The sequence below is a fragment of the Centrocercus urophasianus genome, unplaced genomic scaffold, assembly GCF_019232065.1.
Source record: "Centrocercus urophasianus isolate 14NV4802_14NV808 unplaced genomic scaffold, USGS_Curo_1.0 seq_12, whole genome shotgun sequence".
Taxonomy (NCBI): Eukaryota; Metazoa; Chordata; class Aves; order Galliformes; family Phasianidae; genus Centrocercus; species Centrocercus urophasianus.
The window spans coordinates 6,612,726-6,625,007 of NW_024884364.1; the positions used below are offsets into that span (position 1 = coordinate 6,612,726).

The following is a 12,282-nucleotide window of genomic DNA, read 5'->3' on the forward strand; positions in this document are numbered from 1 at the left end:
TTCAAAGTGTCTGGCTTTGAAAACTCAAAATTTGCTTTAAGAAGTAATTTCCTATTTTAAAAATGCAAATGAAAAAGAAAGGAAATAGGAAATTCCATCTTTTGAAACTATAATGGCATTATGTTTCCTTGTGTTTTAAAGCTACAGTTGTTGCTTATTAAATGGTTGCAAAACTCTTACACTTTTTCTTCTACTATCAACTTCAGACACAGTCAAACAAAGAAAAAAAAATAAGAAAAAAATCACAATATGCTTTTGAAGAAGATACCTACCAAGGAACTTCTTGTCCACACAGGAAAAATTCAGCAAAATTCCATGTAGTTAAAAAGACCATCTTTGATTGTTACAATTTATCTCATCCCCTAAATGCTGGGTAATCCTGACTACAGGGAAGATGTTTTGTTCCTGCTTTTCTGTTTTGCAAAGGCTTTGGAAGAACCTAAGAAAAGGATATCTCGCTGAGGGTTGTATGGACTCAGCACATGATAACAGAAGATACTACAGATCAGCTTTATTTCTTCCATAATCTCATGCAGCAGTATTTCTCCTGCTGTAGAAGAATTTATCCAAAGAAAGTGAAATCCCTTCAATATTACATCTCAGCATGTTTTATTTAGTACTCCCAGCAACCGCTGGGACACATCATAATGGGAATAGAGGGGAATAAGTACTAAAGGTGAGTGCTAGTAGGGGTACAGCACTCCAGTTGGGAATTCCTGAGTGACTGCCATATAAATGCTTTGTGATAATTCATGTCAGACAGGTAGAAGAAGTCACCAACTGATAAATCCCTACTAATCCTCTCCTGAGGGTGATGAAAAGGAAATATCAGTGTGGAGTTCCAGCAGATGACCAAGTTCAGAAGACAGATAGTGGAGTTACATCTAGGATGAGATGACTTGCAGAAATCATAGCTTTAAGGCCACCAGAAAATACGTGCTGAACTAGACACCTCATTATCACAACACACCAAATGAATGTCTTCTGAACCTATATGCTCATGCTAAAAGCAGAAGACAGAGTGACATCTAAACTGTCAGGATTTAGGCATCTAGGTCCAGTTATCAGTGAAGCATCATCTGTTTTGGACTCCACCCTGAATCTCTGCTCAAAAAGGACATAACTACAGTCCTCTCTGACAGCATGCAATTTATAGGCTTTTAGGTAATTATCTGAGTGCTCAAATTATGGTACCTACATTATGCCCCAGTTCTCTACCTGAAGGGATCTCAAGTCTTACTTTTCCTACTACAGAAGACTGTTTAGAGTAAGATACTTCTAGCTTCTCATGCTTAATATATTAGGCTTTTTTTTTTTTTTCTTTTTCATGGAAGAATTAAATTAGCTTGAGACCAGAGACAGCACAGAAGTAAATCTAGCTTTACAGTCCAGTGGCTAAGCACTCTTCTGCAAAGGGACAGATTGGGTCCAGTTCTTGCTTCAGTGAATATTTGATACCAATCACAGAAAATCCTCCTTGGAGACCATATGAGACCATTTAGTCCACCTTGGGTTCAGTAATACCTCAAGAGCCCTACAGTGACTGGAGCTGCTGCCATGGCTTTCTCAGACAATCTACCCCACTGCATCAGTTTCTTTTTTGGTGAGAAAACTCTTCCTAAACCATAGTCTGAATCACTCTCATAGCCCATTAAAGACGTTCACTCCCTGTTTTATCCATTCTGGACACAAAGAAGAGATTATTCTCATTTTATTGCACTTGTTTCCTATGCATTTGAAGACCTTTATCCTAAGTCCTCACTGCCTTACGCCTTTTAAGTTAAAAACAAGCTAATTATTTCAGTCTTTCCTCGCAGATTACATTTCCCTTGACCTCCAGCAATTCTCACTGTCCCAGTTTGCACCCTCCCTCACTGGACCAGACTTTCTTAGAGAACGATGAAGAATAAAGCATGGCATTTCAGCTGAGACTTACATGTCCTGATCAGAGCAGAAGGCTTATTATGTGCATCTTACAGCCTCTACTTCAATTTGCACAACCTGGTAAGATGAACTTGTGGTCATCTAGAGATGCTGTCTCCCCTCCTGAAGGATAGCTGGTTGTTGTGTTGGCCTCCATGGATAGCTGGGTGCAATTTATTAATCCTGCCCATGCAGAGCACCTTGGATTCATTCTGATGCTTTTCAGACTAAGTCCTTGGTTTGACAAGATTGCCTTGAATTCCAGCAAATTTCACCAACATATACCTGGTTCACATTGTCTGTATTTTAAATAAAACACTTCTTTTAGACAGTCATCCAGGTTGAAATTAAAATATAAAGTACAATGTACTTAATGAGAACAATTAAGCACTAACAGACCACAGCTCAAGCTGTGGCAATCTGCTCAATACAGTCTTCTATTTCAACAGGAAATCAGCAAAAGTTACTCATTGAGTAGGATTATCTACATCAGTTATGCATCTCTGTTTTAATGTTTTCATTTGGACCATGCTCCTTTGCTTCACTTACGATAAAAGCTTGTGAGATAACGTCAAAATCCTTAAAAATGACAAGGTATGACAACCACTTCCCCTGTATCCACAAGGCTTGTTACAGAAGAAAGCTAAATTAGTTTGACATGATCTATTCTTGACAGATCTGTGCTGGTTCCTAATCATCTTCTTTATTAGATTATTTCCACCTTTTTTTTTTTCCAGGAATGAAGTTAGACTGAGTAGTCTGTAATTCCTTATCTCCTCCTTGTTCTTTTTCAGGTTTCAGACACTTCACCCAGTCCTCACGAGTTTTCAAAGCACTCAGAGCTTCACAGATTGCTTCCACCAGCTTCATAAACAACTCAGGATGGTTTGAATCAACCATATTACATCACTACATTCTGATCTGTTCTTACCCGTTCCTACATCTTGACCTTCTTCCTTTGGCTGCACATCATTTTAGCCATCTACTAGCAGTTGACCATGCCACTGAAGACATGCAAAATAAGCATTAAATACTTCAAGAAACATAATGTAAAGTTCTAACTGAAGCTCTTCCCACCCTCCATGAATATCGTAAACACCAAGGTAGAGAGTTATGATGACATTCTTACACTTCCTTCCTCTGGTCCAAACAATATTTGATTCTTCCATGAAACAAATGATCATTGTGTCCAAGAAACACCGGGATAAGTGGGTCCCTGCATAATGTCTAATATAGACTAATAGCACATTCTCCTTGGAGATGGGTTTTCAGATCTACTCTGGGAGTAATGGTATATTTACCGCATTTCTAGGTGATTACTTCAACCAAAGTGTCTCTGGATTACAGTAAGGTAGTAAATTTTCTTCCTCTTGGATGCACTCTGCAGAGGCTTGATCTGACAAACTTACCCATTTTGGCTGTGCAGGGAAAGCAACTGGAAGAATACTTGGTTTGTTGATCCCAACAGCTTAGCTGTTAAATAGGTATTGAGCTGATTAATGTTTATAAAACTAAGATTATTTAGGGATTCTAGTAAGAAATCTTTCAATGTTTAGGAAGCCCTACAGGTATATGTATAATTACCTCAGGACTTGAGTTACCTCCATAGTTGGAAAGGAAGGAAGATCTAAAGTTCTACAATGCCAGACAGAACACCTCTAAGAAGGTAGTTGAACTTGGAACAGCATAAATCGCTGATTTCTGACTTCAGAACAATGGTAAATACTGTGATACATCTTGGACTCCTATTTCCAGCCACACCTTAATTACAAAGGAATGAAATTCTACAAGATAAGGCACTGTCTTATGGTATCTTTTCCTGCCTTGTAGAATCCCACAATTCAAAGGAAGAAAACAAGGATCATAAAACAGAAATAACTGAACTTTAAAGGAAGATTTGCTAATCCTATAAGCCCTTTGGGCTCATTTTTTACTAATTTGTCAATTCTTTTATCTTCCAAAAGTCATATAAACTGGCATCATTATGGAAGGTTTTTTTTTTCTGTATGTCTAGTTTTACCCTATAAGAGGGTATTGATTCACATTAACTTTTGTAACTATGCTCTGTAAATGATCTAAATTCTATTTACTTCATGGAAGTTTTTGGTTAGCTTCAGTTCTGTTACTTTGAGGGGGTATCCTTCTTCCTTGTTCCATTCTTCCTCCCCTCCAGATTGAATCTCTTCTAGTCAGTATTTCTGACTGGGCTTTGGAAACATAGGAAAGGCCCTTTAGAAGATCCTGCACTTCAGGAGGGATTGGTTGCACCCCTTTCATGCTTTTTACTACATTTTTTAAGGTCCTGACTTTGTTAAACATCAATTTTCTGTTGTGGATGTCTGTCCTCAAAACTCTTCACAGGGCTTCCCCTGGGTCTTCCACTGGAAATGCAAAGAGCAGGAAGGGTTAAAAATACTGTACTTCATCCTTGATCAGGCAGAGTCTCCATTCTGACAGGTTCTGACTCAGCCTGTGCTGTCCAGCCCTTTGCAAGCTGCCAATCTGACTACTCCAATGAAACAAGTTAAGAAGGAAATAGTAACACCAAAATGTTCCCAGCTTTGAGGAACATAAAATGCAATTTCAGTGTAGCCCTCTAGTCTGCAGTGAAATGTCCCTGCTGAGCACAAACCCTTTGGTCATCTTGTAAAAGCCCCTTTACATCAGTTCCCCATTGTTCCATTTCCCCAGAGTTCCGGTGCAACCTTCCAGCCACACCATGCCCTGCTCAAGCAGAGCAGATGATGCTATCCAGGCATTTTCTCGGCAGTGGACCTCACACTTACATGAAAATAAAAATGCCTGCAAGTTTTACTTCAGCAAATCAGCAAGTCACACTTGTTTCCTTAGTTCTACATTTCAAAACACAGATAACTTTAATGAAATTCTTGTTAAATCCACCACTGAATAACTTATTCCTAAATCTGTGGGTAAACAAAAGGGAAAAGCATGGTGCCATGCTGCCCCAATATCCTCATCCTTGAGTACTTAACATTGCAGATTTATAAGGTTATTGGATACTATTGATAAAATAAATAGATCAGATTCTATTCGATATTGTGATGAACTGGATGCCAATTGATAGGTCTTAATTATAAGAGTAATCGAAACTAAATTATTCTAAACATCATCAATTATTAGAAGCTATCCCAAATGATGAAAACTAGAAGTTCCAGGGACCACAGTTTCACTCCTAGGAAATTACGAGAAGAGTGGAATAAGACTAGCTTCAGAGCTGGGTCCAGATCCAAACACACTCCTCTGACTGATTAAATTTTAGGGGCATTCAAACCAAGCAAGTAAGATTCTTTCAGAGTCTGCTAGCTTTACTAATCACCAGCCTTCAGAGATACATGTCTCCTACACTGAAAATGTTTAAATATTATGAGATGTCCCAGTTTTCTATAAATATATACCATGATTATAGCTGGAATTAATTCAAGAAACTTCAGAAGTAAGATGAGTAATGAATGAGACTGACATTTATTGGTTATAATTTGAAAGAAGATAAGTACATCCTGGCTTCCTTTTCAAGGAATCAAAGCCAACCAGCCCTGGTGGGAAGAAGGCAATCTCTGGACACTCTTTTGACTAACAAGACAGCTAGAACACACCTTGACACCTAAGAGTGGCATCAGCAGCTGAGGGACAGGCCCAGAGGAAGCATGAACCATCAGGAAAGCGGGAACTGATACTAGCATGTACTGTATGAACTGCTTCTATGGCAGCCATACTCCTCCCCAGCTGCTTGCTGGGGTTGGGCAGTTTTTCACCTATGTGACAGCAATGAAATAAATAGGTGAGAATGAACCACTCTGCTGTCTCTGCCTATAGGCATTCATTTTCTTCAACTGCAACACCTACCCAAGTGGAGGAGACCTGGGGATGCTACAAATGCCAACCGGAAGCACAAAGGAAGAACCTTTGTATTTTCTCCTAGCAGTTTCCCTGCTCATTCCAGAGCCAGGAGGGTGAAAGGAAAAGGCCTATGATGGTAGTAGAGAATGCTGCTGCCAGCAGGACTTCCCAAGAAGCATAGACTTATGGAGGGCTGGTAGGTACCCAGCTGGAGGAGAGAAGCAGCAGCAGGAAGACTGCATGGTTAAGGGAGCAGGACGGAGGCAAGGAGAAGAACAGAAGAGACAAAACAAATAATAGGAGGAATCACCAGGATCAATGTAACTCCAAAAGTTACAAATTCCCATTTTTATATGGAAAACAAATCAGTATTTTCATCAGTATTTCCACCCCACATTAAATTCTGTAGGTTGTACAGGCTGGTGCACAGTGATAGTAGTAGAAGAGTAGCATACTGGTGAAAGGTAGGGGGAAGGTTAAGTAGTAACCCTCTCTCAAACTCTGGTTCATTGTGGTTAAAAATGAGTCTGGGGAGAAATTCAGTGCTTTGTTTATTAGCCACACAAGTGGCTAATAAACATCCCAGCATGGGCTGAGGACAGATACAGCAATGCTTTGCCTATTTACATCACCTTTCACCTGAAGGCATCTGAATCCCTTTTTTTTTTCCCCACATACTAATTGTTTAGATTCCATTTTAAAGCAGCATCTTGCAGAGAGGGCCATGACAGCCAGAAAAACTATGCCTTCATCAAGTCAGAAAGCAGGTTAATAGTGCTGTTAGAATCAGCTAATTCAGAAATCAGCTCTCCCCAAACACATTCCTGTATACTAACTACTGGCCTGTGTTGCTTGCAACCATGAAAAGCCATGGAGTTTTACACACACACACTCAGCAGGTAATAGAGAGAGCCCTAAGGATATATAAACACCTTCTCCACATGAGGCTATCAGAAGTCTGAGGTTACATGATGCCTCCCAGCATGCTCAGGAAGATCTTGGAATTAGAGATGAAATGACTGCGAATGGACTTCAAACTTTGAACTTCAGTACCTGCTTCCAGGATACCTGCTCTGCTATTTTGGTATTTCCACTGGCAAGGCCCATTCATCTTTCACTCAGCCTTTCTAGATGGCCAGCCTCATCTCAGCAGCCTAGTATTACCCTGGATGGAGCTACTGGGCTGTGGTTGTTGCCTTACAGTTGGAAATCGGTTCTTCATAGCTCAGATGCAGCCAGATGTGGACTGCTGCGTAATGCCTTCCTGAGATTTGCCAGCCTCATGGCAAATGGGTAATGAAATGCACAGTGACTTCCAAAGGGCATCAGCACAGAGGGCTGCCATCAAAAGGTTTCCCATCCTCAGGTGGCTTTAGCCTGGACCTGTCGTCAAAGCTTTCATTCATTCTCAAACCCAAATAAAGCCCTCCCTTTGAGGAAGCCTGAAACAACGGAACAGCAACGGACAAGAGGGGAGCTATATAAAGGAAAGGATACAAGGGCCAGCAACACATGGACTGAGCAAGTGGCAGTCAGTGATGTATCACCAGCAGTAATGCACCACTGGGAGCATGAGAGAACTCAAGTTATACAAACTTGGTGTAAAAGCAAGCTTTTGCTTCATACTATCTCACCCAAAAGCTAAGGTAGTCCTTTGGTTATGCCTGCTGGTAACACCTCAACATGTATGTACTTGCTTTGTACAGACCAGGGTGAGCCCACATATGCCCCACATTCTCTGCACATAGAGCCAACAAGTTGCTCAGGGGGGCACATGTCCCTGTGTGTGAGGCCAGTGAACCCAAGCAGGTATACACATCCTTGATTTACATCACACAAGTCTATCAGCCTGTTTTTCTCCTGCTGTGGGCAAAGGGCCAAGTTTACCTTCCCACTAGCATAAAAGGCTTTGCAGTACGGCAGATGTCACAGTGGGGTGTTCTCCCTCCACAGTGTCTCTGGGAAATGGGGAGGGAGAAATGCAGTGTCTGTGTAGGGCAGCTCCTAGATCACAGAGTCCATGACAGCTGGCCTGAAGTGAGAGCAGACTTCAGGAGGAATCTCTGTGCACTTTCATCTTCATGTCAGTGAGAGCCATAGAACAGCAGGAGAGCTTCCTGTCAGATCAAGCCTTAAGCAGGAGAAGACTCAAGTGTACCAGGCCATAGCCTGTAGGTACCAGTGGTACTGCCTGCTGCACGACGCCGGGGATTCCAACTCAGGAGCAAGTGGCAAAAAGAAGTTTCAATCAACAGACTGGCATCTCTCTTTTTGAGCATTATGGCTGTCCTTCTGTCCCTGGCAACTCTGCCTACATTTGCTGAAGAAGGGGCTTGTCTGCACCATTAAGAACCTTTACTTTACGCGATCGAGAAGAAATCAATGCTTTTAATTGTCAGCAATGGCAGCAGAGGAGGACAGGGAGATGGGAGGGGTGTTTCTCTGGAGACATGCTTCTCAGGAGAAATCCCAGTAGTACTGTCACAGGAAAAGAAATAGTAAGGACCTGAAGTAATTAAACTTCCAGGCAGCAATTGTTCACTGGAAGCAACGCAGAAACGGCTCTGAGCCTCATAGAAAATCGGGGCAGTGGCTTGGCTCTCCTAGGGTGCAGATGCCCCTGCCCTGAAGTCAATGGCTGGAGGTGACATTTACACCATGCTGGTGAGTGGAGAGAGGAGAAATGCGGACAGCCCCTTTCCTTTACTTTTCCTTTTGCTTTCCCTTCCTCTTCCCCCTCCATCTCGGTGTGTATAGGCACAGCCATGCCTCGCAAGTTTGGAAGCATCCGCATCGTGCGGCATAATCAAGTTATTCTAAATGAGATCTGAGACATTTTAATATCCTGAGGCCATACACCCTTAACTCCGCGTGCATCTTCCTCTCTCTCTTTTTCTCCATTTCCTCCTTCCCGCACACCTCTGCAGTTCCTGGAATGACAAGACACCTAACCGGCTGGCTGCAATTGCTAAAACACTCCCTAATGCTTTCTCCGATTGCATTAAGCGGCTTCTTCAGAGATACAGCCCTGTTTATTCATGCTGCTCGTGTGGAAGGGGAAAGAAATGCAGACTGCCTCTCCCCCTCCCTCCTTTGATTCGATGGGTGTGGCAGGTTTAAACCTTTGCAGCCGAGGCTCGCCAGCACTGGGCGCGGAGCGGAGGACGGAGCGGGAGGGAAGCCGTCGGATATGGCTGGTGATGAATGAGACTCATCTCACCCACAAGTGGGAAACCTGCTTGCGGGTTATTGTTTAATCACTCATGCAATCCAATACTGAGCACATACCCCCATCACGCCCATCTGTTCCAGTATGCGGTGCATACAACACTCGCATTTCTAGACACCTATCTGACTACCCAGCCCTGCAAATTACTGACCGCATCTCTTGCCAGAAGGAAAGGTTACATTCAATTTTTCAGAAACTGCCTGACACAGCCCTTACGTTATGCCTCTTTTTAGCTGAATATTTTGCGGGCATGGATTCAGAGGTGCAATTGGCTGTGGGCAGAAATGACAACACCAAGCTATCTACATCTCTCATGGGTGTGCAGTCAGATACCTCGCTCCTCACGCTAGCATTGCACCCACAAGAAAGAATCATCTGCAAACCGCAAGTGTGTGAACATATTTGTCTTCGACGGGCGGGAGAACAGACGCATACAGACGCACCTAGACACAAATGTGAAGAGATTCCTTCCACGCCCAAGCCTGTAACTTCAATGGTTTGCTCTTTTGCTGCCAGAAAGGCGGGACATCGGGGGTTTCCCCTAAAAAAATAATATGAGGTGAGCTGTCCTTATTTTTTGCGATGGAAGCTCTGATATGTCCTGATAACTCATTCCCTTTTTGTCCTTCCATGAAAGATCTGGGTGGGGGCATAGGAAGAGCCCAAGCTGAAAACTGCAATCTTTTTCTTCTCCAAATTAAATATGCCTCTAATGTACCACCAGCATCGCTGACCGCATTGCTATATTGCCAGTTTGGCAATTTCAGCATATATTGAGGTATAGGAATGGGAGCTGGGCTCCAAGCCCAGAAACATCCATGGAATATGCACAGGCAGGCACATTCAGGATGTATGGTCGCATAACGATGAGAAAGCATGTGCAAACAAGAGCATGTGTGCTAGTGCATATATGTGTAGTAGGGTTGCGAGCAATCAGAGAGCGCGGATGTGTGCTGCACGTGCACGCGCAAAGGGGTGTGTACCATGCGGTGGATTAATGTACAGGGCAGGGGGAGAGCACCGTGTGTGATCCAGATACCTGCATGCCACGCATTTCTTAATATGTTAGAATACGAAGTGATAGGAGCGGATGCACGCAGATGTAAAGAACAGCACGTTGCAGTTTGAATCAGGAGTGTAAATGCTCAGCCTGTGAAAGTGGAGGCAAAATTATTCCCCAATAGGTTTTTTTCTGACTCCAGAAGACTCCAGTGCTACTTACTTCATCTTAAAATTTGCCATGAACCTCTGCACTCTGCCTCTCTGTCTGCCTGCCTTTTCCTCCTCTGCTCTTTTCATCCCATAACTGCCAGCTGAACATGCTGTGCTGGCTGGCTGCAGTGTGATCCCCTCTCCCCCCAGCCATCACCCCCTCCCTCCAGATTTTAGCAAACGTATCACTAATTGCAGAGCATTTGAAACCTGCATGAGGAAAAACACAAGATGACGCAGGGTCCCTTTCCACCCTGCTTGCCTGCCCCTCCCCATTATTCTACAAAATCACTCCTTCATCTGATAACACGTTTCTCCATTCAGAAACACACCTTTCCCTGCATTTTTTTTAAGCACTGCACTGTTCTATAGTATGGGAGCTTCTTGCATCAATGTGCTAAGCTATGGCTCGAGAGTGCTGCAGTGCTATATTGTAAGGGATATATCAATGTATGCACATATAAAGTAACCACTGTGGTTCCACACCCAAGACTGAGTTGAGCTTTGCTCTCAGAACAAGGATCCAAGCTCTTTGTCATTACCTCTGAACCTATAATTAGGGGAAGTTCCCCAAATGCCTTATAAAGATATCTGGGGGCATCTCCTGCCTCCAAGTTTTACCTGAATAAATCCAACATCCTCCCAAGAAAGTCCAAGCAGCTCCATGAAAATGGGCTCTTTTAACAAGGAGCAGGTTTGGGCTTTCATACAAAATAAAAACAGGGAAGGTGGGAATGAATTATATAGCTTTTTTTTTTTTTTTTTTTCATCCAAATATATCATTTTAGATACAAAAATTTCATCGCTGACAATCAAGCCGCCGCCCGAATTTCCTTATCAACCCGATTTCCTGACAGGAAAAGCCAGGAGGAACCAGTGAAGAGAATGAACTGGTTTCCAACAGGTTCACACCGTGAGCCTCTCTTATCCCACCCGAGTTCGGAGCTGGCAGAGGCGTGGTCCTCTGTCTCCTCACCAGCTGGTGCACAGTTGTCTAACTGGTTGTACTACGAAGGGTACCGCAAAGAGGCTGCATCTCCCCTCTCCTGGCCAATGCTTTTGTTATTAATTACACTTTTCATTATACCATAGGTTGGAAGAAGGGGAGAGAAAAAAAAAAAAAAAAAAAAAAAAAAAAAAGCTAAATATTTTTACCCCTGCGGGTTTTTTTAAAAAAAAAAAAAAAAAAAAAAAGGAATGCACCTGTTCTCCGAGCCACCTCACAGCACATGCCCGTAAAGCATCTCCCATTCATCAGAGCCAGGAGCAATAGAAAGCACTCTGACCAGGGATCAAGGCTCACCGGGCATCCTTTCTTTTCTTGGCATATGATGAAGAATCGCTTCCTTTATCTCCAAGGTAGAGCCAGATCTCATCACGCTTCCTGCCAGCCTCCCCCCCCCCCCCCCCACCCTACATCCACACCCTCAGAACCAACGAGAGAAAATCCCAGGCAATGCATCTGATCACAATTAAAGCAAAAAATAATACTAATAGTAATGGGGAGATGCTGGTAGCTCCCCAAATGTGGACACAGGCCACCCCCCTCCCCACATCAGCAGCCCAGGAAAACCAAAGCAGTCACGCTGAAGGGTGTGAAAAGAGCCTTCAGTCGCAAGATGCTAAAGAATTGCAAAAGAGACATCTGCTGAAAGCAGCTGAAATGTCCTCCCCCTTGCCCCAGCCCCTACCCAAGCCCCTCACACATGCGGGCAGACACACACCCCACGGGCAACCAAGAGCCTGGGAGATTTCTTAGCAGAAAGAAATATAAAAATCTGCAGTTCTACCTGTTTTGTTCTTCTCATACAGCACAGCATGATCGTATTGTCCCCTTCCTTCCTTCTTCTTCCTTCCTTCTCCTCTCTGCTTTTCCTCTTCTCTCTCTTATCTCTCCCCCCCACCCTCTCCGCTCCCTCCCTCCCTCCCTCCCTCTCTCTCCTCTCTCGCACACGCACACACGCACACACGCACACACACCAGGGCAGCGAGCAGTGACTGGAAGGTCCACAGCCACCGCTCGTCGCACATGCACCCGCCGCCTCTCCCTACACCCTGCC

General features: G+C 43.5%; 1 protein-coding gene across 1 annotated transcript in view; it reads right to left on the reverse strand.

The window, feature by feature from the left end:
- GAP43 (growth associated protein 43) overlaps positions 1–12,079 on the reverse strand; it is a 53,502-nt gene extending 41,423 nt beyond the window's left edge. Inside the window, exon 1 of the mRNA XM_042810588.1 lies at positions 12,013–12,079. Within this exon, the coding sequence (XP_042666522.1) occupies positions 12,013–12,042 (30 nt within the window). The 5' untranslated portion in view covers positions 12,043–12,079. The remainder of the gene's footprint in view (positions 1–12,012) is intronic.
- Between the last annotated feature and the right edge of the window lie 203 nt (positions 12,080–12,282).